The sequence below is a fragment of the Melopsittacus undulatus genome, chromosome 10, assembly GCF_012275295.1.
Source record: "Melopsittacus undulatus isolate bMelUnd1 chromosome 10, bMelUnd1.mat.Z, whole genome shotgun sequence".
In the NCBI taxonomy this organism is placed as follows: domain Eukaryota; kingdom Metazoa; phylum Chordata; class Aves; order Psittaciformes; family Psittaculidae; genus Melopsittacus; species Melopsittacus undulatus.
In genome coordinates this window covers 23541218-23568225 of record NC_047536.1, presented here as the reverse complement: position 1 = coordinate 23568225, position 27008 = coordinate 23541218, and the positions used below count along the sequence as shown (strand labels likewise).

Here is a 27008-nt window from a genome sequence, read left to right as displayed (position 1 = left end):
ACTCGGTTTGGGCAGCAGGATCCAATTGCAGGCAGGGTGTAGGCTGCTCCCCGCAGCAACCTGGGCCTGGGCACACTGTGGTTCTGTGATTCCATGACCGATTCCTCGTTTGTGGCCGTCTTTCCCGCAGCTTGAGGAACAGCCCCAGAAACCTCGGTCAGTGCTGGCACAGGCTGTGCCCGATGGCAGCACCGGGCCAGGGGCCCTGCAGCTGCCAAGGGGTCGGTGTGAGAACTCTCACCTTTGGTCCCTTGCCCGTGCCCAGCACTGCCCACAGCTGCAGAGCCTGAAAGAGCCGCTCTGCCAGGGCACGGAGCCCATGCGAGGCGTCTGAGGTGCTCCAACACGCATTGCCACCAGTAGCGGCCCCCTCCAGCCCCAGGAACCCGGAGCAAGTGGAAGCCACTTGTCTGCCAATGCCATTTGTGTGTGCTCACAGCAAACAGAAAGAGATCTTGGGTCAGAAGAAAATCAAGAAATGTATTTACAGAACAGCGAACAACAACATAAAAACTCAACAAAACATCTCTTCTAACACCAAACTACAACTACCCTACATTAAACCCCAACCTACAAACTGCAACTCTTCTATTAACTTCAAGTCTTTTACAAAAAAACCCTCTTCTGCTAAAAACCACAACTACAAAACTAAAACTGTAAAAACTACAAATCTCCTGAAAACCCAGCAAGTCTTCTTAAACCGTCCTCCTGCTCCGTGAAGACGCCCATCTCGGTCGTCCCTGGATGCAAGCAGCGCAAGGTCATTTCAGTGAGGCTGTGATGGTCATTGTGCTTGCCGCAGCCTGGGACACGCTGGGGAGAGCCTGAGTCTGCTGCTGGGGCTGGGAGCCGGGCTCTGCGCGATGAGATGTGGCTCGCGTGGCCCAGAGGCAGCGCAGGGCAGCGGTTGTGGTGGCGCTTGTGGCGCCAGGACGAGGGCACTGGGCACCGTGTCCCTGCAGCCGAGCCACCCTCACTGCCAGCAGTGGATGGGGGTGCGTGCCGCCTTATCGCTGCTCACTCCACCCCCATCTCCTCCTCCTCCTCAAAATGGATGTCGACATCCATGTCCTCCTCCTCCTCCTGCAGCCCCACATGGATCCTGCTGGCAGCCTCATCCTCCAGCTCTAGCGTGTATTGGAACAGCCTAAGGCAAAAGGCGAGCAAAAGAGTGCGTTGGTGCTGTCCTGGGCAGCAGAGCAGAGCAGAGCAGAGCAGTGGGACGGGTCTCTGGGTACCCGGCCCACTCTCACTGGCCGGGCAGGGCAATGGGGCCCTTGCTCCAGCAGGAGCTGGTGTGAGGCCAGGGGCTCCTTGTCCAGCAGCACCCACCAGCTCTGACATCCTGGTGCCCGCAGCCGGAGGATCCTTCGGCGGCTGCGCTTCAGCACCTTGCGGGGCGGCAAGGGCTCGAGGACCTGGGAGAGCAGAGAGGGCAGGGGTGAGCGGCCGTGCTCCCAGCCTGCGGGACCCGGGCACAGACCCAGCGCAGCGCCTGCCTTGGCACCCAGAGGCTCCTTACTCTGCACACGCAGGTCTTTGCCTCCTCGCTCCGGCAAGGGCTGGGCTGTGCTGCCAGCAGGACCAGGGTGGTCTTCCCGTGGGGCTGCATGGTGGCACCGGGTTGGGGACCATGGGGCAGGGAACCAGGGACTACAGCAGGCAGCAGGACAAAATGGCTGGTAGCAGGGCAGAAGGGCTTGTGGTCCAGGAAGAGTCAGAGGGAGGGCAGGACAGGTGTAGGGTGCAGGGGCGAAGGTCCGTGTTGTGCGTCTCACTGGTAACGGCCAGTTGCCGGTGGGACACGGGCTGCAACATCACAGCCCCATGACACCGGAGTTCAGGAGCTGCTGCACAGCAGGGGACAGGGACAAGCCCTGACAGGGTTGCAGCTTCATGGGGGACATGGGGCAATCGTAAGTTTACCTCTTGTGATCATTGAAACACACTTGTGTGCTTACATAGACGAGAAACTGGTTGAACGCTGCAGTGGCCAGCTCCACGTTGCCAGGACCATCTCCCTTGCTCTTTCACTGTGCCACAATCAGCCCAGATTTCTCAGAACTGGAGAGTACTAAGTTTGGGCTGTGCAGAGGATTGGGACTTCTCATCCAGCTCATGCTTTGCCTATAAAGGTTCGACCTGATGAACCATGAGGTCTCTTCCAGCTTGCTCTTTCATGGTTGTTATTCAGGCAGCCTCATGCCTCCCCCCCACAAAAGCACACAGGCAGTTCTTTGGCACATGGATGGTTTGTAACACACAGCAAACAACGAAACCTCCAGCTCTTTAAGTAGTTTTATAAAAGTATTTGACTTACTGAGATACTGTTACAGTTACCTGAGTATTTGAAATTACAATGCAAGGAAACTTCAACAAGGAATTTCAGTACAGTATTTTACAATCCAGTGCTGCTGATCCCAGTTTATAGATGAGTTCACTAGAGCACATATACACAAACAGTGATTCTTGAAAAAAATGAAAAGACACCATAAAAAGGGGGCTGGAGATACCAATATACCAGAGAGCCGCATTTACAAATCCTGTGCAGCATGTAATAAAAATGCAGAAAAGAAAATCATACAAACTTTACCTTTTTTTTTTAATTTCCTCAGAATAATAAAGCCCCTTCCTTTTAAATGCCAGCATCTTGACTGGAACAATTTCTATTCTAGATCATATGAAGACATGATGTATTTCCTGTGCATTTCATTAGTATATTAACATTTCTTCAGCTGGCCAGAGCAACAAGGCTTTGTTACTTCTTCCATCAGCAGCTCAGCATTTCATTTGGTCATGTCATTCTCCCAAGGGAAAACTCTAAATACCAGTTATTTTTAATACTGAAGGAACAGGTATCAATTGGCAGTTACCTGCATTGGCAGAACCCGCACTGTGACATACTATGAATTTATGCAGTTTGGGTTGCTCAAGCAGCTGGATGGGAGACAAATTCATTCATCTGCTGAAAATGCTACTTGGAAGCCCAGTTCCTCACAACCTGTGATCTGGGCTTCAGGATGCTCTGGGCTCAGCTCCATCTTCTTTCACCAGCTCCCCATAAAGAGCAGAACTGCACCAGCGGCTCATATAAAGTCCTTTTTATTTCTACACAACATGCTGTAAAAGCTGAACAGATTTGTTCACATTCCCTATGCTGACAGAGCAAACTGGCTGAGGAATCTTAACCTCCTACTTCAGAAATGTCACCAGTTTTACACGAGACATTTACTTTAACTCTGTCTATTTTGGCCAACCCCAGGTTTAACAGATTATTTTCCCCCTCTTCCTCCCTCCCAATGGATTCTTTATTTTTTATTTCTTTATCTTTTAAAATCCTGTCTGGTGTTTGGGATATCCAGTCCCCTTTCCCCCATCCTAGTACAGCAGAAAAAGACATATAAACATGCCATTTAAATTAAAGAAAAATGGAATACGTGGAATCCCGGACTGCAAAAATATATACAAGCATTTACCTTGTCCTGAACTAAACATTTCAACCATAAAAATATTCAACAGCCACACCCTATAGAACTAGGGCTAAGGCTATTTCAATTATAACTATTCTTTAGTTTAAAAATATAGGGCTGAAAGCCTTTTGGGTGATATTTATACATTAACAATAGTTCTAGGTTCCCTACATGAATCATAAAGCATTATGCAGAACACAGACTATTTGTCATAGCTTAATCTTGCATTATCTTGCTTAATTTAATCTCTCTTGGAAATATGTTAGATAACTACCTTTCATTGTACGAATTCATACAAACAGAATATATTTATAAGGCTTTTTTTTTTTCCTCCTTGTGAGCTGTGTACTCTATAAGAAATCCATCAAATCTTTCTAAAATTGGCAGATTTTTCTCCTAGTAAACCCATGAAGTCAGACTGGTTCTACCAGCAATGGAACTGTAAGAGAGAGTCATTTCTGTGTCATTAGAAACCCTTTCCCATGCCTTTCCTAGAATATGTATGACAAAAGACCTGTTCACTCTACAGGCTGAGAATCCTGCCTTCCAGTAAGCATCTCTTTGTACAACCCAAACAACTCGGTTAAAACCTGCAGTGCCCTGGTGGTTCTTAGTCCTGATCCAGTTCTTCCCTCTTTAGTTTAGACAAAAGGGACAAGAGGAAAGAAATGCTCTTTTCAAGAATAGAAGTTCAGTTTTACAGTTTCCCACTGTCCTGTTTTGGCTCCCATATCCAAAAACCTCTTAAAACCAGCTCCTGGTCCAATGCTTTGAGCTGCATTATGCTTTAGTACGTGCTACATGGTGCTTCAATTGTCACATCTCCTACCATGGCTACCAGCTCAGCTCACTGAAGTTTGCTTTCCTCCCTTCACACAGGGAAGGAGCTGACCATACCCAAAAAGTGCATTCAGTCTAAAGGAGCAGTTAAAATGCAAAATGTTATTGTAAACCAGAAGAGAACTGAGTATTAACAGATTCTAAAAGGAAGTAAAAGATGTTATTAATCCAATAGGAACTCACTACAAAGGTTACTAGCTACAAGCAATGAATTAGCTTAGAAAACTCTCTCAAAAATGTGAATTTCAGTCTTTATGGAACTATTCACTGATGCTCCAGCTTTTCAAAGACCTGTAATTCCTGTCTGAATTTTCTCATCCTCTCAGTCTTAGCCATCAGTTCATCACCAAAAAAATGCTAAGTACTATCATTTTCTGACTCCAGTTGTTTGGTACCTCGTTCTGAGAATGCAAGAGCCATCAGAGCAACTGACTGCAACATGTAAATAACACTGACAATAACGTCCATTAACACTGTTAACAAGAAACATCAGTCTGCAAACAGGAATCTACATGGAATCAGTGCAATCCCAGGTGGTCTTGTCTTTTGCAAAACAAGTGAAGTACCACAGTGTTAATAATGATTTAAACTTAAATGTGTTACACAGAAAAAAAAGATCAGAACTCTTCCAAGGGCACACAGAAAGGTTCCAACAACTTTGGGCGGGTGGCTGTTTTGCTGAAATTAGCAGAATTAGGAAAAAAAAAACAAAGCAAGGCTTTGCCCTGGATTTGTGCCACAGTTTGACATCCCCTTAAGCAGCAGCTTGAGTCCAGCTGGCATGTGAGCAGACTCCAGGCAGGAAAAAAACAGTCTGGTCACACGTGAGATAGAAAAAAGGGCTGAAGTGATGGATTTGCTCATTGACAGGCTGGCTCTACAACACTGCTGAAAGAGGCTTAGGATGCTGCTGCAGCACTGCAGCTACCAATGAACTTCCCAGTGCATCAGTAGCAAAAAATGCTACTAAAAAGGAAAGACAAAACTATCGGTAAAAATCTGTCAGTTGTTAAGGACACATTCTAATTAATGAATGGTAAACCAAAGCAGAGCCCAAAGCTGTATTAAAACCTCTACATAGGTCAGAATTCATTTGTAGCCATATCTGATTGCTCATTTGATTTCTGAAAGTGCTCAGTAGAAATCCAGAGTTACTGTGGATAAAACCTCAGGATAACATCCACTTACTTACACATTAGTATTGTTAAATAAATCCAAGTCAAGTCTACTTTACAATGAAGTGTGCAACAAGCAGAAGTGAAGACCAGACATTGGGTTGAGTTCACATTCTTCAAGGTGCAAATTTTAGCTATTCTTGCCCAAATCCTTCTGTTTCTTCAATTGCAAACAACAGCTTTTCCTTCAACTGCTCGTAATTCTTATAGGGTGGAAGGTCTAAGCGATTGAAACTGAAAATAAAAAAAAAAACTTGCATAGTAAAAAAAATTAAATCATCACAAAAAATCCAATATAAATATAACTAATTAAACTTTTTGCTGTGTACATAGATACCTGGCTTTATATCCTTGGAAAAGCAGACTCCAACATAAATTTATGTACTTTTGAGAGCAAAAGTTAAGAGTTCAAGAGCTGAACAGTCAGAAATGCAGTGTGCTAGGGATGGGTTTTCATGAACTTTCCCTCGTTGGTTAACTAGAGTCATCATTCACATTTGACACGTGGATTTACTCACCCGATACATGGGAGGGACATGAATGTGGCTACTTCACTATGAAGATAGAGCGCAGTGATTACTAAAGATCAATCCCCTCTCTTTAGACAGTATTGCTTACTACTGTAAGTTTTCAGTAATAAGTAAATCCATGGAATCTACAATGGAATCTACTCCCTACCAGTCCTTCAGCAGTTCAGCTGGCTTATTGGTATAACTTGCTGTTTGCTCTCACGCAGCCTCAACCAGTGAAGTATATTACCATGTACTACAATCTCAAAGTAGATTGCCTTCAGCAAAACAAGGACAGCAGCAATAGTTTGGTTTGTTACATACTCACCAGGTATGACTTCTAGGTAACCAGTTTTCCTTGCCAACTTTTTCAATACAAAATTTCTGGGGTCCGTTGCTCCCTGTAACAAATTGAGATAAACAAGGTCTAGCCACTGTTGCATCAGTAGGTAAGATACTACAACTGAAGTGTTAAAGGCTTAAACACAAGATTGCCATTACTCACACCAATAAAAGACATCTGTCCTTCACTACACAACTCTGTCTAGCTCAAAGTATGCATGTGGTGAAATGCATGAATTTGAAGTGACTTTGAAAGTCAATACACTAGGTGTAAACATCCCCTCCACCTCTTTTTCCATCACAGCTCAAATATATGCAGGGCTTACAAAACAGCATTAATATAAAAATTATTAAAGTGTTCATAAATTTGCAAATCAGTTCTTTTAAAAATCATATCTAATGCATCAGAGGGATTATTTATACATACCCATGAGGTCAGCAAAGCCTCCCACTGGTAATCTGCATGTTCCAGTAACAAACTGCAAGAGTCTCATTCTCTTCTCATTATCTATTTCTTTCACAAACTGAAAAGTAGCAATTGAAATAAACATTTAGGGATAGAATTGATAGTCAGATTTCCACATCATCACCATCTACAACAGGCAATTTACATGATTTACAAATGGCTGGATTAGCAGTAACAAGGCCTGTGTGTACACACTACAGACATTTTCAGTAACTTTTCTGTGGTAGGCAACTTCTGTAGGTCTGAGAACAAAGCAAAGTCTACAAACCTGCCAGAACCACACTATCTGCCTGCTGGTCCTGGTGTAGTGCCTGTAGATGGTGTGTCTCTGCCAGTCATTCAAATCAATTTCTTGCATTCCACAGAGAAGAACCTTGAGGGTGGAAAAAGGAAAATAAACACAAATTAATGACTTTCCTTCTGTGACTGCCCATGTAGAAAAACTGAACATCAAGTGCACCCATACTTAGAAGCATCTACACTGATAATATACTTGGTTTTAATTTTAAACTTTACGCCCAAAACTTCTGCAACAAAGAATGATGTCTGCTCATGATGTGTATTTGGAGAAGCCTCAAAACAGAAAGCATCTGTATCATGATAAGTGGAACAATTGCATGTAGACATTCAAGCCAGGAACAGTTTATCACTGCCCAGCCATACAGTCCTCTGTTTGGAACAGGATGTCTTGGGTCTTATGTTTTTATCTTTCTAAATTGAACAGATGCTTTAGAAATTGCAATTTTGAGATTAAAATCACCTAGAACCTGGTCCGAGCTATATGGGATCATCCATTGTATATCTGTTTTTCATCTCCCTTTCTGTCAAGTTACTTACTCTTTGAACACAGGCAAATCAAATTGCTGAGGATTACAAAAGCAACTCGACATAAGAAATGTCTACTGGCAAAATCTTAGGCTTTAGAAACATGTAAGTAGGTTGCAAAAACATAAGTGAAGGGAAACACACTAATCCAATACACTCCATCCAGTTTCCCTCACATGTCCTTTATTGTCAGCCTTGGCAAGTTCTGCTCTTCAGACCTAATGACTGGAGTTTGAGTATTTTATGTGTAATGACCTGGATGCAGCAACCGCCAAACAATCCTTTACCTCCAGTTCTTTAGCATCAAAATACTGCAGATACTGTTGTGGCAGAATTTCATTGAAGCCTTCAAAGAAAGCCTGTGTCTGCTCCTCAACACCTCGGGAAAGTCTCCATTCTGCTACTAGCCTGTAGAAAGAGATACATAAAGATGATTTAAGCTGCCTGTGCTAACCAATGTCCACATCTTTGTTAGCTTATTTTGAGATGAACTGTGAGCGTAGTTACAATATGGAAAGTCTAGAAAGTTCTGGGGATAGAGCATTGTATAATTTGATTAGTTACCTTTACTCTCTGCAAGTGACTTTGTTTTTTCTTTAAGTTAAACCCTTATGTTTCCAACCATTCTGCTACAAAAGTATTTTAGACTCAAAGAAGAGGCAGCATCTATTCACTGATTATATTAGTGAGAGCACAGCAGTCCCTAGGTATCTGAAGAAAGAAAAAGATGCAGAGCTGTATTTGTCTACTATTCTCCCGAGAAATCTCAAGCCATTATCCATGAAAAGGTAAAAACTAGGTCAAGTTGCACTGGAGAGCATAAGTAGGACTGCTAGTTTACCAAGAAATTACTATGTCCATTTGGAAAGTTCCATATTTGTTTCTGTTAATCATGAAACTTTGCTCTTTGGCAGAAACTCCACTCTCCATTAATAAAAGGGGGGGAAGCAGGCAGGAGACCTGAAGACCCTGAACCCAGGGAGAAACAGATATTATGCTGAATTCAAGCCTAACCTGTCAGGAGAAATGGAGTCTAAAGGAGATATTTTCTGATTTCTGTCCTAGAAACTCTGGGGACTTAAATCAGGACTTAAGAGTAAGACAGGAAAACAGGAGTGAAAATGGAATCTGTGCTCTCTCTGGGTTCTTAAAAACTAAAAGAGAATGGGTTTCTGCAGATCTCTTCCTATTTTCTACCCCAATATTAGTACTTTGAAAAACTGCAAAATGACAGAGTGTTTGTTCTGCAACTGCTACCTTTTCTGTGAATCACTGAAATGTCTTCAGATTACTCATGTGACAGAAACAAAATCCACTCCCTCCTCCCTCACCCCTTCCTGTGAAAGGAGCCTTCATGGAATACAATGTAAGGAAGGGAGGAAAAAAGTTCACTGTGATTCAGTTTGTTTTGTGCCTGCAGTGTGATTTTTTGTTGTTTTGCAAACACGTCCTCCATGTTTATATGTTGAAGTTCACACCTTAAAGCAGAGCTTATGTACTGCTGCACACTGAGGAAGAAGGGAATATCTCAGGACAAAGCAGGTCACTGTTTACATTTCTGTTCTTTCATCGCACTCAGGCTCTTCTCAACTTACTGCTTTAACGCATCCTGGTACTGCAAATGCAATCCTTTATGACAATAGAACTTGTGATGCTGTTGCAAATGCCAAGACCTAATTATGCTACAAGACCACTTCAAGTAAAAGCAGCAAGTAAAAAAAAACCTACCAAGTATCTCTAAAAAAATAAGAAGCATCACAAAAATATTCTTGAGTTTAAAAACATCCCAACATAAGAGGCTGGGCAGAATATCAGCAGGCTACGAAGCAATATCATTCTAATATTAAACATAAGCAACAGTTTCATTAAGTATCTGACATTCACTTTTGGTGTCGTGATGTTCTGCTAAACTTAAATATCCCTAGGAAAAAAAGTGAACCTTCTGCAAACTCTGGGAGAAGTGGATTTTAGAAACTTTATTCCTATCAATATTCTTTCAAATATGATATCCAAACAATGGCCACCTGTTGCCCAACATCAGCAATTACTCAGAGACAGAATTTTAGCAATGCTTCCTATAGAGTTTTGACTATCTTGTCTTGCTAGAAGTAAAGAAAAAAAGACTAAGATGAGAGTATTTTTAAAATCTTCTTGTATTCTTACCTAATGTATTCTTCTTTGTTTTCTTCTGTGACCAGAATGTTGCTACCATTTGGCTTCAAATCATGGCTTTTGATTTCACCTAGAATTTCTTTATCAACTGAGAAAAACATTTCCAAGCCACATTCTTCAATATCATTCTCTCTGTTAGGAAAAAATATGACTTTTAATAACTGTGTCAAGACCTTGTACTCAGTAGAGGAGATGGGTATGAAGAACCTTAAGAAAAAAGGGTTGGAGCTAGATAATCAGGATAAGGAAACATTCCTTACACAATCATTATGGTTTTGCAAGCAGTACTGACTCACTGCACTAACATGCATAAACGGATTGTACTCCTGATCAGAAATTTTTCATCAGTTGTACCCTTAAATTTACCCATCACAAGGCTGACAAGCCACCTCCTAACATCTGTGGAACATTTATAGAATACAGAAACTTTTAAAGTAATGACATTTTTGCATGTTTCATTGAATGACTGCTTCTTCTAACAGGTAATGTAAGGACAGTGTTAAACAGCAGCTGTCACTTTGTCAGATAATAGCAGTAAGAAGCAACTAGGACTTAGTTAAATGCTTACTTAATTACCTTCAACTCCAGTAGATATTATATATGAGACAATCTTGTAAGCATATACTAAAATGTTCAAAGCTCCCAAGGTAACTAAGTACAAATACTCTTGCTAAAGAGAATTCTTCGAAATTTTCACATAGAAGGAATCTGTAGCCAAGAAACATCACTCAAATAAATTCTGTTCTCTTTATAGGTGTTAATAACTAGGAGAATAACAGGTACAAAACTATATGTTGATGGATGCTTCTGTAAAGTGAAGAATCACTTGCATATGCAGAGGCTTTTATGACCATTTCCCCCCAAAAATGCAGTGCAACAATCAAGATATCTGTCCTCAACCACAACACAGAAATGTCAGTCTTAACACTGCTGTGGTTTATCTAGCTCCATGATGCAATAGTGCTTCTGAACTTGATCTTTCCAAAACACATGCTATTGCAGGACATCTCAGATGTGGAAGGCAGGCTTCAGATGGACGGATGATGAAATAAAATCACCCCTTCCTTTTAAAATGAAAGCTACCTGCTCTAGCTCAGTCTGAGCAGACAAGTTTGACTAGGTGACCTCTAGAGGTCCCTTCCAGATCCACTCAATCTGTGACATTTTCAAAGTTGTGGGAACAAGACAAAGAGCCACCTAATGGGAGAAGCACCATTCATTCACAAGTACTGAAAGCATCCTGGCAAGTGCCAAAATTTGTTTTTTGGTGAGAAACAAAATTATGTCTGCCCTGACAGACATGACTTTTTTTCCCCCTACAAATTTGCAGCCATTTCCTTAGAGACCACATTCATCAGCAATTACAGCTAAGCAGGCTCAGCAGCACTACACATGAAGTTTGAGTCTCTCTGCCTCAAGGTCAATGTGCACCCATCAAAGGTCTGAAAGACTTTCTCCGGAATTTTCATACCCTTAACTGCATGCATCAGTTTTGTAGCATCTTTATTCAAATAGCAACTATTTAAAGTTTTCTTAACGGAATTTTAACTCATTACACTTTTTAGCAGCACATACATTGAGTACACAACATGCTGCTGTTGGAAAACCAACTCAAAATCCCTATCTCAATTTGTAAACATCTTGTAAAGCTGTTTCCCCCACCCCCTTCCTTCATTCAAGAGAATGCTTCCATGATTCACCATTATGAGAGGTAATAACCCTGTCTTTTGTGTTTATTTCTGCACTTCTAAAACCAATCTATCCCCACAGCTTTCAGAAATTTTTCAAAGCATCTTTAAAACTATTCTGGCTTTGTATGATTCTTAAGTAAAATGGTTTCTCTCTCCAGTCATATAAAAAATACTATTTTTTTCTGCTAAATTGTTTTTACTATTTTTAACTGAATTTGTCTTTTTTTTTTAACTGCTAGGACAGGAAAATCACCTTTGTTATTGAAACAGATGGCAAACATCAACCATGGACTACAACACCCTTGAGTGCTGTTATTATCTAATCAGGACAGAATGACAACACTTTAGACCTAAGGGGTTTTAAAAATTATTTCTGAAAATACTTTTAACAGGTAATTCCAAAATAATGTTCTAAAAACTCCAAATCCTTTATGCTTGCTGCTCTCTGGAGAGAAATATGCAAAGCGGTGGAAAATGAGGACACCAAACAGTATGAATGTAGAGGGGACAGATGATTGACAATGCATACATGGAAGAATAACTACAGTTGTTCACCTCATATTATTGTACACTTTTCTCTAATTCAGGCAGGTACTAGAAAGAAACACTGAATGGATTTTTGCTGATTTCATCAGTTACCTGATAAGTTTCAGTGGAATTTGCTCAGGCCATTTTATATTTGTAACACTGTTCAAGACTGCCACATTGGTAGAATGTCTAGCTAGGTTTATTTTAAACCAGCAAAAATACAATGCAAGAGGCTGTGCAGATTATTCAATGAACCAAAAAGGGTTTTGCATTATCAAGTTATCTGTGCATTTAAAATTACAGGAAAACTCCAGTACTGCTCTGCAATTGGTATATTTCCAGTGATAATAGATTTAACACCTGCTTCCTGGCATAAGTGAAAATAAAAACCATTATATTGCTATTTCAAGAACAAAAGCATGTCAAACTCACTTTACCCAGATGAGAGAGTTGTAAAACTCTGGGTCAACAGATTCTAAATCCTTGAGTCCTACTGGCTTGTTTAAGATACGTTTGTAGAACGGCAGAGAGAAACCAGTGTCAATGAATTTTCCATGGAACAAAGCCTGAAGAACATGAAAACAGACAAAATAATGCAAAGGATGATTTAATATTTAATAAGACAACATTCTGTACTATGCACCAATGACATCTTGACAGCCAAAGAATTAAAACAACCTTGAACATCATGACTGCCAATAAACTGAATTAACTTATACCAACAGCAGTTATAACCAAACACCTGGTTAACAGTTTCAATTAAAAAATAAATCAATTATTCATCTGATGATATGCCTGAGGGAAGGGATGGGATCCAGACGGACCCTGACACGCCTGAGGGGTGGGCCAATGACAACCTCATGAAGTTCAGCAGTGCAAAGTGCAAGGTCCTACACCTGGGTCAGAGCAACCCCAGGCACAGCTACAGGTTGGGCAAAAAGGAAATTTAGTGCAGCCCTGTGGAGAAGGACTTGGGGGTGTCGGTCAATGAGAAAATGAACATGAGCCAGCTTCAGTGTGCGCTTACAGCCCAGAAAGCCAACCGTATCCTGGGCTGCATCGAAAGACGTGTGACCAGCAGGTCAAAGGAGGTGATCCTGCCCCTCTACTCTGCTCTCGTGAGACCCAACTTGTAGCACTGTTTGCAGGTCTGGTGTCCTCAATATAAGAAGGACATGGAACTGTTGGAACAAGTCCAGAGGAGGCCACGAGGATGGTCAGAGGACTGGAGCACCTCCCATATGAAGACAGGCTGAGAAAGTTGGGGCTGTTCAGCCTGGAGAAGAGAAGGCTGCATGGAGACCTCATAGCAGCCTTCCAGTATCTGAAGGGGGCCTACAGGGATGCTGGAGAGGTACTATTCATTAAGGACTGTAGCGATAGGACAAGGGTTGATAGGTTTAAACTAAATTACAGAGATTTAGGTTAGATATCAGGAAGAAGTGGTGAAGGTGGTGAGGTGAGAAGTGCAGGTGGTGGGGCACTGGAAAAGGCTGTCCAAAGAAGTGGTAAATGCCCCATCCTTGGCAGTGTTCAAGGCCAAGCTGGACAGAGGCTTGGGCGACATGGTCTAGTGTGAAGTGTTCCTGCCCATGGCAGTGGGGTTGGAATTAGATGATCTTAAGGTCCCTTTCAACCCAAACCAGTCTATGATTAGTTTAAAGAAAAATTACAGGAGAGAACCCCTTCTACTTTTGAACTTACCATGGCAATGAATCTTCCAATAAATCGGAAGTATTTCAGATGGTCTGGATTAATGTAAGAGGCTGGGTTTATTTGTAAGCAATAGTTATCTTTCCCTGCATATTCAAACAGGCAATACATTGGGTTCAAAACTTCATGAGACAATAGAAAGAACCATTCCCTGAAATCACACAAACAAAAACACATTTCAAAATAAATTAAATTAGAAATTACTTTAGCTAGCTCAGGTCGCCTTAGGCACTTGTTGGCACAGAGACAGGCAGTCCAACCTCTTTACCAGGAAGTCCATTAGACCAAACTGAAACCAAATTGACACTACGACAAATTATTATATGCAAAATTACAATGATATACAACTGTCAGTGGTTTTGATACAAAAACAGCCTTATCTAAATAAGATGATTAAAAGTCTACCACCGATTTAAACTTGAGCGATTTAGTGAATGTCAATTCATATATGTACTTCTCAGTTACATTCCTGTAAACTTTTGACTTGAAAGTAGACTTCCACTCACTTTTTCAATAAACCTCTACTTTGACACGTACTGTTGTGCCGAAGGCTTACTCTCATTCAGTAGATTAATCACCTCAATGATCAGAGATGCACAAAGTAATTCCTAATAAAAGCTGGAAATAATTTCATGCAGTTTTAAGACATGCATACACATCTTAAGGAACTGTCTTCCTCAGATATTCTGAAGGAAGATAAGGAATGAACTTCACTAATATTTTGAAAGCACTTCAGTTTAAGTATCTACTTTGGGGAAGTCTTCACACCAACAATGCAGAAAAAAGTTTAACTTGCCATTTCAGGCTAGTTTACCTTGCAACACCTCCATAATCTAAGCCTTCTTCACCAGGGAAAATGACCCATAAGCGTCTCCTTAGATCCTGAGGGCTGAAGCTCATTATCTTAGTGAAAGAAAAACAATCAATTCTTTTTAAGAGAACAGCTGTCAGCACTGCCTAGACTTACTACTATTTGCTATCAAGCAATATAGCATTTAATAATGCAGAACATAAAAAGAATTATGAGTGTGTGAAGTACATGCTTACGGAATGTTCATGCCACTGGATGCATCACTGCAAATCTACTTCCATACATTAAAGATATGTAAAAGAAAAAAATAAATAATAATTCTGATATTAAAGACCTGGGAGACTGAGGCCAGCAGCCTGTCTAAGGAACTTCACTAATCGTGGGTCTAATACCATGACCAAATTTGTAATTATGCTGATTTGGTCAATTGTCAGAGGTTTACATGAAGAAACTTTACATGATGCTTTTTGTGTCCAAGAACCTCAAATTTTGCCACAAAAGGCATGGAATTGGGGTCAAGATTTGCATTTTAATATCTCTCCTGGATATCTGTATTAATCAACACAAAAAAAAATTTATAATCCTAGCAGAGATATTGCAAATGATGACTAACAAATATAAAACACTAACTTGGGTCTCTGCAATGATGCCATCTAAACTATGGATCAGCACCCTGCTTTCCTAAGGAAACCTTGGTTTGCTGATGTTTACAGAATTACATAATCTCACTTGATTCTTTCCAGTACAGCATAATTTCATTACCTCCACAGTTACTGTAAAAACACCAAGCCCATATGCAGAAATAAAGCTGGAGCTAGTTTTCAGTTACAGGATTTATTTTGCCCCTTTCTACCCCTTTTTATTTAAAGGCATCACTGCTCCAAATGAGAAGGCAGTTGGCATCACTAGCCAACTGCACTGCCTCTTGCTTCTGCTAAGCCAGTTTACAGTAATTTGAACAAGAAAACATTATTAATCCTTATGTTAGAATATATTTGGCTCAAAACACACTGTTCTATTTGTTCACATTTCCTGGCTTGACACATCTGTGATAATTCCTGCAAGGAATGAAACCTGAAGACCTATAGGGAATAAGAAAAACTTAAGAAGATAGGGACTTTTAGCTTCCTCTGTCCCTAGCCAGATTTAAGTTTCTTAGATTACTTTTAAATCAGAAAAATAAAGAAGTGGCCAAGATGAATCATTCCATGCTCTTCCAAGCCTGTTTCTATCTATCTTATCAAACTGACAAAGAGCTGCTTTTGGCTTCAATTTAACCAGCAATGAGGGATTTATTGCCACAATGAACATTCATAAAGTAAAATTCAAAAGCTCCTAGAAATACTGTATAGGAACAAATTTTAACCATGGTTTATAGGTTTATCGACATTAACAAGAATTCTGCTACTAAGAATCTAAACAGAATTAGTATTTTGTGTTCCTTTTAACCATTTCATTACTCATTTGAAGACCCAGGATCTTTGTAACACCCAGACTAAGATCAACTTGATATATTTTGGTACACAGCCCACGCTAATACAACAAAGCTGTTGCTCTGCTGCAGCACTCCCCTCAAATTAACTCAGGTTTTAAAGAATTCTGAGGGAAAAAAAAGATAAACACCTTCTCTGTCAGATGAATCAGTCTTTGAAGCCAGAACTTTACATTTTAGCATGATCTTTAAATATAGAAGTATGAATGTATCCTAAGTATTAATCTAGTAGTTAACTCTCACTTAAAATAACATTAACAAGATGGCAAGGGTTCAAGAGTGACACAAGACAACAAATTTCATCAACTCAACTTCTCATGGCCACTACTAACAAGTTTTAGTACAATACCTGTTGAAACGAATCCTCGAATAATGTTTTTCTGCTCACTGTAATTTTTATGTGCTGTGGCATTGCCAGTTGCTGAAATGAAATTTTCAGAGGTGAAGTATACAATCATTTGAAGTTTTTAATACTGTGTTTGTACTGTTATTTGTAGTTAATTGTATTGTAGTATATATTACTTTAGGAAGTAGTTAATAATTAATGCAGTTAATAATTGTAGTATATGTTGCTTTAGGAAGTACAGTTGAATTTTACTAATCCACATAAAACAAACCCAGCAATTGTTTTCATTTACTCCAAGAAACTGCTTCCACTACTGGTATCTACAGTGAGATATTCATGTCCCTAGAGCCTGCTTACAACAGGTTCAAATACTATACTCTTACAAGACAGCAGAAAACATCAAGATCAATAACATTCTAGTTTAATAAAGAATAAAAAAATGAGAAAATTTAGGCTACTCTGTGCCAAAATCAAAGTGAAAAGTTAGGCTAGTCTATTCTGGTTTTCCAACGATAATTCATTGACTCTTGAAAGCTGGAATATTCAAACCTGAGACTTTTTCCTCAATATCAGGTTACTTTATCTCTTGATACACATTGAGTTTAGAGGATCAAGACTGACACTCTGGAATCTGATGTTACAGCACATATTCTCCAATGTTTAGACATGCATGTTCTGAGTCACATGCCCTGCATTTTCTTCCAGATGTTTATATTTGTGCAGAAAGTAATATTAACTATAAAAATTCTGCATCTCCCTGTATTCACTTATTAACAACAAAAAGAAAGTATTATTCTGAACACCCCCCCCCAAATTTAAAAGAAAACATCAGTTTAGCTACTTTTTTATTCTAGAAGTTTCAAAGCCTTGGGTTACCTACATTAAACTTTAGATGAGTTCATATACATCCTGTATTTACTCCTTCCTACTTTAACTCACCTTTAATATTAAAGTAGTTTGATTACTTTCATTTGCAAGGTATCAAAGGAGTTCATTTAAAGCATGTAAGCAAAACCCAAAAATGCTAACAAATACTCCCAAGTGATGAATCCATACCTGACACCAGAATCTGAAATAATGGACCTTTGCCTTGAAATCACGCACATAAGCTATCTGGGGTCCATTGTCTCTGGAACCAAAAGGAGAACAAACAAATAAATTTCAAAAGTGGTTTTGTAATGTAAGTAAATGCCTGCATCTGTATTGATTTTACAGTGGTTTAGGTGCTATCTAGTTGGAAGCTTCTTATTTACATTTTTTGATTCTGAGGTGTGTTTTTTTTTGCTGTTAAACTATAAAAAAGTTTTCTCCACTGTGGAGTGCACACACACTACTTTTACACAGTATCTGATTATTAATTGTAAAGAAGAATCTAACAATAAGGATGGGATAACATTCAGTTAATTAAAGCTGGGACTTAAATTCTGGTTTTAAGTCCATCCTGGTCTCTAAAAGTCAAAGACAGACAGACTTGTATCTGCAAGGAAGGGATCTGGTCATCAACAGTACTGGTGAAGCTCCTCCACGACCCTTACTTCTTGTATACTGCTTGGCAAGAAGGATTCTCAAGTGTTCAAGACACTGCCTTCTTCAGGGACAGTTATCAGTGGATGAAATAAACCCAGAAAATTAACAAACCTTACTACACATAAAACTTCCTGCACACAAAAAGGAGAGAAAAACCTTTTAAAAATAGCAAGTGCTGAACTCAACATGACACTAAGCCTTTGAAAGTCAAAACACTTACAGAGCAGACTTGCCAGTGCGGGGATCTATGTATGTAGTGGTTCTTCTATTGTGATCCACAAAATATGGAATACCATCCACAGTAAATCGCATTTCCCAGCCCTCTGGTAAAGGTTTCTCATTTAATTGACTATGGATACAATAGAAAAACACATGGTAATTGATCAACTTTATACATTCAGTCATAAGAGCAATACCTGACACATTAAAAATTGTGTCAGATCTAGAAAAACTACAGAGTGAGAGAGAAACTTTGCATTCAATATTTATTCTTTTTTCCCCCTCTCAATTTTTCAAGTGAGTTCTCAATTAGGCCAAGATGACTGTTCAAATAAACATTAGCTCATTTGACTGCACTACCTTGAGTAAGGGCAAATGGAAGTTTAAGAGAAAAATGTCAGCAAGGTTTAGCAATGTTCCTCCATTAAACAACATAATTTTGTCTTCTAACTATAGACTTTTACTTGAAAACTGACTTAATTTTACTAGGCAGCATTTGGTACCTCATGTGCAATCACAGCATCCAAAAAAGTTTCAGAATGGCAAAAATAGAAGAAAACGCAAATATTGATCTTTTAGAATTATTCAACAACTTTCACCTCAAGTCTGGTATAAACAAAAATAGATTTCAATATATTTGGAAGACCTGAGCATCACCACTTCGAAGTGTTCTCACAGTGACTTCCCTCTACAGAATTACATTGTAGAACCATGCTTCTAACTGTGAAGCCAGCACACATGGTTGTTGGGTTGTATTAACAGTATTCTCCACGCACACACAGCCCCAGAGGTGACTGGGATGTAAAAGTTGTCACCTCTGGCTACACCTATTAGCCCTCCACATGTACTTGGCTTTCCCTCCCCCACCCCCCTTCTTACTCCTCTACAGAGAACAGATGAAGTTGCTTCACTAAATGAAGTTTTCAGTTCAAACAGGAAGAGCTGGGATTGAACATCCCTCACCCTTATTTCATAACCTGCCTTGCTCCAGAGACTCAGGGTGACCAAAGCCCAAAATAAACAGTACTCCATCACTTTCAGTAGCGCCTCAAGCTCTCTATGCCTCTCCCTCCACCTTTTTAAAAGGTGTGAGGTGGTGGGCTGCAGTTTTTCAAGTTTTATTTCTTCCTGCCTCTTAGCTATTTACTAGCTAGGAAATAATCAAATCCTTATTGAGGATCCTCTGCACTATCCCATCCATCCCTGTATAAAAGACATCCTACCCCCAATGATACAAATGTTTAGACACATGTTTCAGAGTAAGTAGGAGCTGTTCTGGAGAATGAACTTATTGTTACTGAGCAAGACTTCCCTGGCAATTTTACCATTACTACGTAATATTTTGACAGCTACATTTTGGCTAGTACCTTTTAATATTTCAATAGGCTGCTTGCAGTGTGTAAGACAGTCAATACTTCAGTTGTGGGCTGCATTTCCTAGCTCTACACTTTGCTACATTTTCATTCCAAACTGACACAAAGCTGCAACTCATTTCTTACCCCTGACTCCTGGGATCTTCCCACTGAGTGATCCTTGTGTTGTGGTTGACAAAATACACCCTGCCATTGCTGTCAGTTCTCTTTTCTGAAAAGATGCAAAAGGGGGAGGGGAGAATAAAAATCAGTATCTGCTTAATGCATTGCTGAGATTACATCAAATAAAATAAATAAAATCAGTCAACGGACCCAGCCACAGCCTCTATCTTCAGGCCAAAATCTGGCTATCACAGGCAAAATGCTTCATTTTACAGGAGATCAGGAAGTAGACACTTGTCTACAAGTCACACTGATAGCGGAACTCAACACGATGAGAAACTCAGTTTTAGAATCACAGAATCATAGAATAGCTAGGGCTGGAAAGGACCTTAAGATCATCTAATTCCAACCCCCCTGCCATGGGCAGGGACACCTCACACTAAAACATATCACCCAAGTCTTCACCCAACCTGGCCTTGAACACTGCCAGGGATGGAGCATTCACAACTTCCCTGGGTTGTTTTCTAGGTAACGGCAGCCTAAGGAACTTTCTTTGAAATATTATATATGTGCCACAAAGCACAACTATAGGAATAGTTCTGTTCGAAAACCAGAGCCAAAAGTCCAGGTCTAACTCTGCCAAGTAATTACTTGCTTTAAATTACATAACTCTGAGAACTTTGCCTATGTATCATGAAACCTGCATTCTTGTATCTTCTTCATAGTCACACCAGAAATTAGTTAGATTTTCAGACCAATAAGAAAAGGCTCCACAAATTGGCTTGGAGTGAGAATTTGGCAGTCTGATTTAGAGGGGATGTCAAGTCTGACTTGGCAGGAAAGGGATGGGGGGGGGAGCAGGAATCCTGTCTAATGACAGGGGTAAAAAAAGGGTGACAGTGTGAACGCAGCTATTATTTCCCTTGAGAAGGGGACTAAACCAGAATACTTTATGGTTTCTAATCCACTTAGAAACTGCACATCCTTGTCAGGACTCTGTTCTAACAGCACATTTGATTAGATTTAATTTTAAGAGCCTAGAACAGCTGACAAACTAATTTGGCAGAAATATGTTTTATTGTTTAATTACACTGCATTACAAAACACCTGCAAGTCAGTCTTACCCCATCCATGTGGCAGAGGGCCAAGAGGATCAAACTCTTTGTTCTGTGTCGATGAAAAGTCCTGGTTCTGCAAGTTACACAAACAAAATGACTAGTCATTTGCTTTCCAGATGTTATACCATAGGCATCATGAATTATTGAAGAAAATGCATTTTTGTAAATGTTACAAATAAGGTAAGATGCCAACAGTTTATTTTTCTCCACACAGAGGGCCTATTTTGCAGCCCTTGGCATGCTTCATTAACTCTAGTGCCAAGAAAATAATTATTCTTTGTTTAGTTCCCCTGCATACACAGAGGAAAATTAGTACAGTAGCATCCAAAACAATCAGAAAGCAACCCTTTTCAGTCCTGCCCTCAGCACACTCCTCCCTACCCGCATTTATGAGGTCCATTTTTATTCTCTACACATACACCAAATCTAGAACATACACCATTCTTGATAAACTAGTAGTATGAGCTGAAGTTACCCTAAGTCTGCTATTCATCAGAGGTAAACAATGGATTTAAGGCTCTGCAAAGATTATTTTCAGTTTCCCTGCTTTCATAACATTCATTGTGCTTATTATTATTACTGTGATTATATGCAAAACAGAAGTACATGTCCTGTGAGCTTGCTTACCTTCCAGATCTTTGGCAAAGACAATTCAAGACATAATACAAACAAACCAGCTTTATTACTAAGCTGTAGTTTGTTTTGAACCAATGGCTTTTATCAATATTGTACATAAAGTTTATCAAAGAACACCACCTATACTCAGCTGACAAATAAAAACCATTGCACATGTGCTGCTTGCAGTCATTGTGAGGACATGAACAAAGGTCATCAATTAGTACCTCCTGCTATGCTACACACACAAAGACACTATATTATCATAAAGAATAACCCATAATAAAGTGCAGTGACTTTATGGGGAAGAGTCACCCACAAGCATTGCCAAACCCCAAATACACTTCTAACATGCAAAAGAGAGACTGATGGGTTGAAAATTTGAAAAGATGCCTCTCTCAATCTTTCCAATTTTTTACCATTATATTCCTTACCCCGTATATAAACCTCTGGTTAAACTGCTGCATAGCTCCTTGAAGCTGACTGCGCTGAAGCTGCCACTGCTCGTAATTCCGGACAGACTCTAACGTTGGTCTCTGCCACGTTGTTGTTCTTGTGAAGTGGTCAACGTAATAAATTCTCCCCATGTTGTCAACTCGTCGCTCCCAGCTTTTAAAAGAATTACAAGCAACAGTTCTCAATGTCAGACAATTTGAAGGGCTCAGAAGCACTTTTAGGCAACAGGCAGTATATTGGAAGTGCATATAAAGCACAGGCTCATCAACAGGCATCTTTGTTCCTTTTTACCCTCCACTAAAAGTATGAAAAAGCTAAAATTGTTTGAAGGGAACAACCTTTACTTTGTTGCTTACTATCCTAAGACAGACTCATTCTGTTTACTACATTTCCAGGATTTTTTGAAACAGTTTAAGAGCTACACAAACCACTGACAATACTAAACTGTCATTACTGCTTTTATGATGCCCAACCCATATGACTATGGTCTGCTGGCTTCTCCTAAAAGGCAGCAAGCCCTCTGACAGTTTGGGCTGTACACTCTGACTTGGTGAAAAAGGAAGGTGTGGGCACTGGGTTTTGGTTTGGTTCTTTTATTTCTTTTTCATTATTGTTTTCAGTTCAGATGAAATCAGTACTACTGATAAAACTTGAATGAAAATGCTAACACCTGAATCACTAGTCAAACCCCTCAGAGTTCAAAATACATTGAGTATGAAAGGTGGGTTCCCGTTATGAGACTGCCAGTTCTTGTTCTTTAGTATCAAGTTCTCTTTACTATTTCACATATTTTTACTTCATAATTCTGTTTAGTGTGTGAACCATGTGAGTATGAATGAAAGGCATCAGAGTAAAACTGCTTCCATGTAGAGACTAACATCCCAGGCTGCTTGGATGCCAACAGCTCAAAAAGCCAAATAACCAAATATAATAACCAAATCATCACCAAAGCTTTATAAGAGTAAATTAGCAGCTAGGAACCTTTGGAGAGGCTGCAAACAGTAGCTTCAGGATAAAGAGGCAACCAAGGGCATTCTTGTTCAAACAGACAGTTACCTCAATCCCAAAATACTTTCTGTGGTTTGGTTCTCTTTTACAACTGGGGATGTCTACTGTCTTTAACTTAATTCCATTTCTCAGTAAAGATGCACTTGCTTAACCTTTGATAGAAAACTCAGATTCTGTTACTTCTGAGTTTCAAGTCTTCTCCACAATGAATACTATGCATTTTTGCAGCGCTTCTGGGAGACAACCTGGAGCAACTGTTAGCACTAGGTTCACATCTCTCTTTACAAACATGCTTTCTAGCTTTAGTAAACTGTCAATCAATTTCTGCAAAATCCTGACATCCTGTGACTTCTCCTAGCTCACCTTGGAGGAAGAGGCTCTGGGCGATCCCACGTTGTTCTTTTTTCAACATGATCTACATAGTATACTCGACCGTGTTGATCTACTCTTTGCTCCCAACTGAAAAACAAAACAGCATTTTTATCTGTCTCCAGATCCAACCATTTATCTTCAGTATAAAGATGAGAAATGCTTGTTTTCATAAAATGCTTATTTCTAAATATAATGCTTGAAATTCACACATGCTTCACAAGATGCACCAAAACGCTGTACATTGTGGTACAATGGTCATAGCAAAGGTAATTCTGTGTCAACTAGAATATAAAAGCATTTTATGTGACCACTTTCAGTTTGTGGGAAATTGAAGCTGAAGTTCATGCCTACATATAGAGTTTTAGCAAGCAACCAAGCAAAGATTTGCATTCAATATCAAATATATCAATAACCTATTGGATATCCTCATCTGTAGAGCATAATCCCCTTTCAAAGTAACATTAATTCAATTTAAATCCTCACAATATGCAACTCTGCAGAGTTCATGATAAGGGCACTGGTCACATTTTCTGCATATGCAGCATCTGCAATACTGCCTTACACCTGTATTTGCATCAGAGGTTAACACCACAGGAACAAAAGCATGCTAATCTGCCATTTCTGTTGAAATCAAATGGTCAAGCAACAATCAGTGTTTTCAAGACTGCTTTTATATTTCACAGTTTCCCTGTAAGGCAGAGAGGCAATGCAGCATTTTCCTACTTTCTGATTCAACTGCCTGCAAATTAAGGCAGAAACTTCACCAATTGCACCATTCACATTAGGAAGCTTTTGCTTTCCATCTCTCAAAGAGTTCAGAAACTTTGTTTAAATTTAGAAACTAAGTGACAGCTTTGCAGCAACAAACCATCCATCTAGTAAATTTCATAAGAGCCTGAAACACAAATAGTGAGCCCATACTACTCCCAAGAGCTGCAGTATGAAGTCCAAACCTTCAGGATATGCTGCAGAATATGCAAGGCAATAGTAGCTTTTCCTCTACATATCTGACTTCATTCTAACTTAAAGACAGCAAGCTGTCACACTAACTTCTATATTTAATTGACATGGGAAAATATGACAAGTATCAAAGATATCCAAAAGATTAATTATTTTCTTGACTAAACCACACCAGAAGGCCCACCAGACAAAACAATTATTAAAACCTCCAAATTAGTACTGAGGGAAGGATTTCTGTTACGCAGCAAAAGGCAGATGTTATAAATACTTTGTAATATTGACTTACCTGCTGTAAGTAAAATAAAGTAAGCCAGAAACACCATAATAATAATAATAATAATAATAATAAATAAATAAATATAATAAAAAGTCATACCCAGGTGGAATAACAAAAACAATAATAATAATAATAATAATAATAATAATGTCATACCCAGGTGGAAGAGGACCTTGACTGACTGTAGTAACTGCCTGAGGTGGAGGATTTACTGGCTGGATTTGTCTTGATACTGGAGGTGTGGCGAGTGCAGCAGTTGCAGGAGCTGTTGTTGTTGCTGCTGTTGCCCCTGTTGTTGCCCCCTCAGGGCTCTGCTCGGAAGACGTATTTGCAGCTGGACCTGCCAGTGATCCTGCACTGGCCCCATCGTTCTCTGTGGATGTGGTTGAAGCACCATTTGCACTTGCTACGATGTCAAAGATATCAAAGACAGAAGATAAAGCATTGTCAGCCGGTATTTATCGTCAGCTGGTATTTATCCTCAGCTGGTATTTATCATCAATCTATTTTAGAGGTTGTAAATCACAAAAGTAAACACGCAAGAACTGGTATCTCAAAGCCCACACATACAGCTACGTTGCACACTTTATACAAACAGTAATTCAAAAGCAATTTTGTCTCACTTCATAAAGATGCTTTAATCCACGAACTGCTATCAAGGGCAGGATTTTGACATTCCTGATAGAATAGGTAGTATTTACCAAAGTAAGCTGTATACATCCTGTAAACACTAAATGACTATAAACAAAAACCTACTTTCTTGCATTGATGATTGCATTATTTTCCATTTATTATTTTAAATAATAATTTAAACGATCATAAACAAATTTTCAAGAAGAGATTTGGTATCACATGGAAAGAAATTACCAGAATGGGAGGACAAAATGTTCTTTAAACATGTTCTTTCTTTTTTTCTTAATGCCTTTTGGTGGGTGGGATTAAAGGTTGTATACAAGTCAGGCCTTATTACTGACCTACACTGGGTTCATCTTTAAACATCATTACTGTATTACAGTTTTCCATCCAGATTCAGCATCTATCAACTGTAATAATGAGACTGCTGGAAGACTGCAGTGTATGAGGGCGAAGGAGTTACCCTAAAAACATTAACTAACTTTATCAGGACTAAAGTTTTGTAGTTTTTAAATTATCAGATAATAAAAAAATTAAAAAAAAACAACCACCCAACCTATCTATTTGAGTGCAAGAGAGTAATGAATGTTTTAAGTGCTGCTGTTTCACAGAATTTAGCTAAATTGGTAGAAACTAATAAGTAGTATTTCAAAACCCAGTATTATTAACTTGAGACAATTCTGTGAGCCCTTCAGTAGATTTCTTCTCAAACTCAGTGAATATTTTAGAGCAGTAATAGCATTCAGTTGTGTTCTTTTGGTGTAAGCTCCATTACATGTGGCAGCATCATTGCAATCTTTACTTAGCAGACATGGAAACAAGAAATTTCTAATAGGAACATTGATTAAACAATATGTACTGAATGCAAGCTAAAATATAGTCCCTCTGAAGTTATCTGCCAAGGAATTTACCATTAAAAATGTAGTTAAAAGTCAGCATCAAACTACTATGTTTATCAAAAGAATGTACAGCTTTGAAATTACTGCCTGCCCCTAGCACACATACCAGCTAGTGAAGTGGGTCTGCGGGGCGTGGGTGGAGGTGGTCTGGCAGGCCTCGGAGGTCTTGAAGGTTTGCAGCTTCCATTTGTGAGTAATGGAGAATCACTGCCATTAACAGTCTTGTTTTCACTGGGAGAAGCATCTTCACCACTTTCAAGGCCATTTGAGTTAGTCCTTTTGCAGGAAAAGACAGAAACAAAAACTGTTCTAATAGGGTATGGATGACATTAAACTTTATGAAAGACACTAGAACATAACAATTTTGACTAGACTAGACTCTTGCATTCATAATAATAATAGAAACCTATACATCTGTATAAGCATGCTAAGTTTATCTCCTGATGTGTATGAAACCTCAACTGATAAAGAGGTTGTGCAATAGATGTATGTAACATCTGTCACTGAAATCTCCTCTTTCATTTCCCAACTCAATACACCTGCCTTAGGCCCAGGCTCTGGATGTTGCTGCTCAGCTATTTCCACCGATGAATTCCACCTGTCTCTAATGAGATAGGAAGTTGAGCATGACCTGAGAACAGCCTGCATGTGTTGCTCCACAGGGCTAGCAGATGCTCAAAGGACACAGAATGCTCCATTAGAAAACTATTACACATACACAGTTTTTCTCCTAAGCTGAATTCTGGAAAGGGCTGGAGAATTTAGTACTAAGCATTAAAGTTTTGACTAACAGTTATGAATATAAGTTTCTCAATTTTACAAGAATTAAGAAACTTAAGAATTATGAAATAGAAGTATTTACCCATTCTGTGCTATTCTATGATTCAGTTTTCCTTAGCAGTGTATTATTCTGATGTAGCTCCTTACGCAGAGTTACAGGTATCTACACCTTTAATTTAAAAGCATTTTATATTCAAAGTATGTTGAGTAAAATAAAAAGATTATCAACTAAAATCCAAGTGGATTGGCAGGTCAAGTACAGAGACCATCAGGAATGAAACCATGGATT

General features: G+C 39.5%; 1 protein-coding gene across 1 annotated transcript in view; it reads right to left on the bottom strand.

Moving 5' to 3' along the window:
* Positions 1 to 2284: 2284 nt before the first annotated feature.
* ITCH (itchy E3 ubiquitin protein ligase) overlaps positions 2285 to 27008 on the bottom strand; it is a 61665-nt gene continuing 36941 nt past the window's right edge. The window contains exons 7-24 of the mRNA XM_005147523.4: positions 26046 to 26215; positions 24564 to 24813; positions 23162 to 23257; positions 21769 to 21943; positions 20726 to 20792; positions 19626 to 19710; positions 18128 to 18256; positions 17437 to 17509; positions 16384 to 16455; positions 14546 to 14634; positions 13723 to 13882; positions 12451 to 12584; positions 9791 to 9931; positions 7915 to 8035; positions 7071 to 7175; positions 6764 to 6860; positions 6323 to 6395; positions 2285 to 5719 (exon numbers count right to left, since the gene is read on the bottom strand). Coding sequence (XP_005147580.1) covers positions 5620 to 5719; positions 6323 to 6395; positions 6764 to 6860; positions 7071 to 7175; positions 7915 to 8035; positions 9791 to 9931; positions 12451 to 12584; positions 13723 to 13882; positions 14546 to 14634; positions 16384 to 16455; positions 17437 to 17509; positions 18128 to 18256; positions 19626 to 19710; positions 20726 to 20792; positions 21769 to 21943; positions 23162 to 23257; positions 24564 to 24813; positions 26046 to 26215 — 2137 coding nt within the window. The 3' untranslated portion in view covers positions 2285 to 5619. The remainder of the gene's footprint in view (positions 5720 to 6322; positions 6396 to 6763; positions 6861 to 7070; positions 7176 to 7914; positions 8036 to 9790; positions 9932 to 12450; positions 12585 to 13722; positions 13883 to 14545; positions 14635 to 16383; positions 16456 to 17436; positions 17510 to 18127; positions 18257 to 19625; positions 19711 to 20725; positions 20793 to 21768; positions 21944 to 23161; positions 23258 to 24563; positions 24814 to 26045; positions 26216 to 27008) is intronic.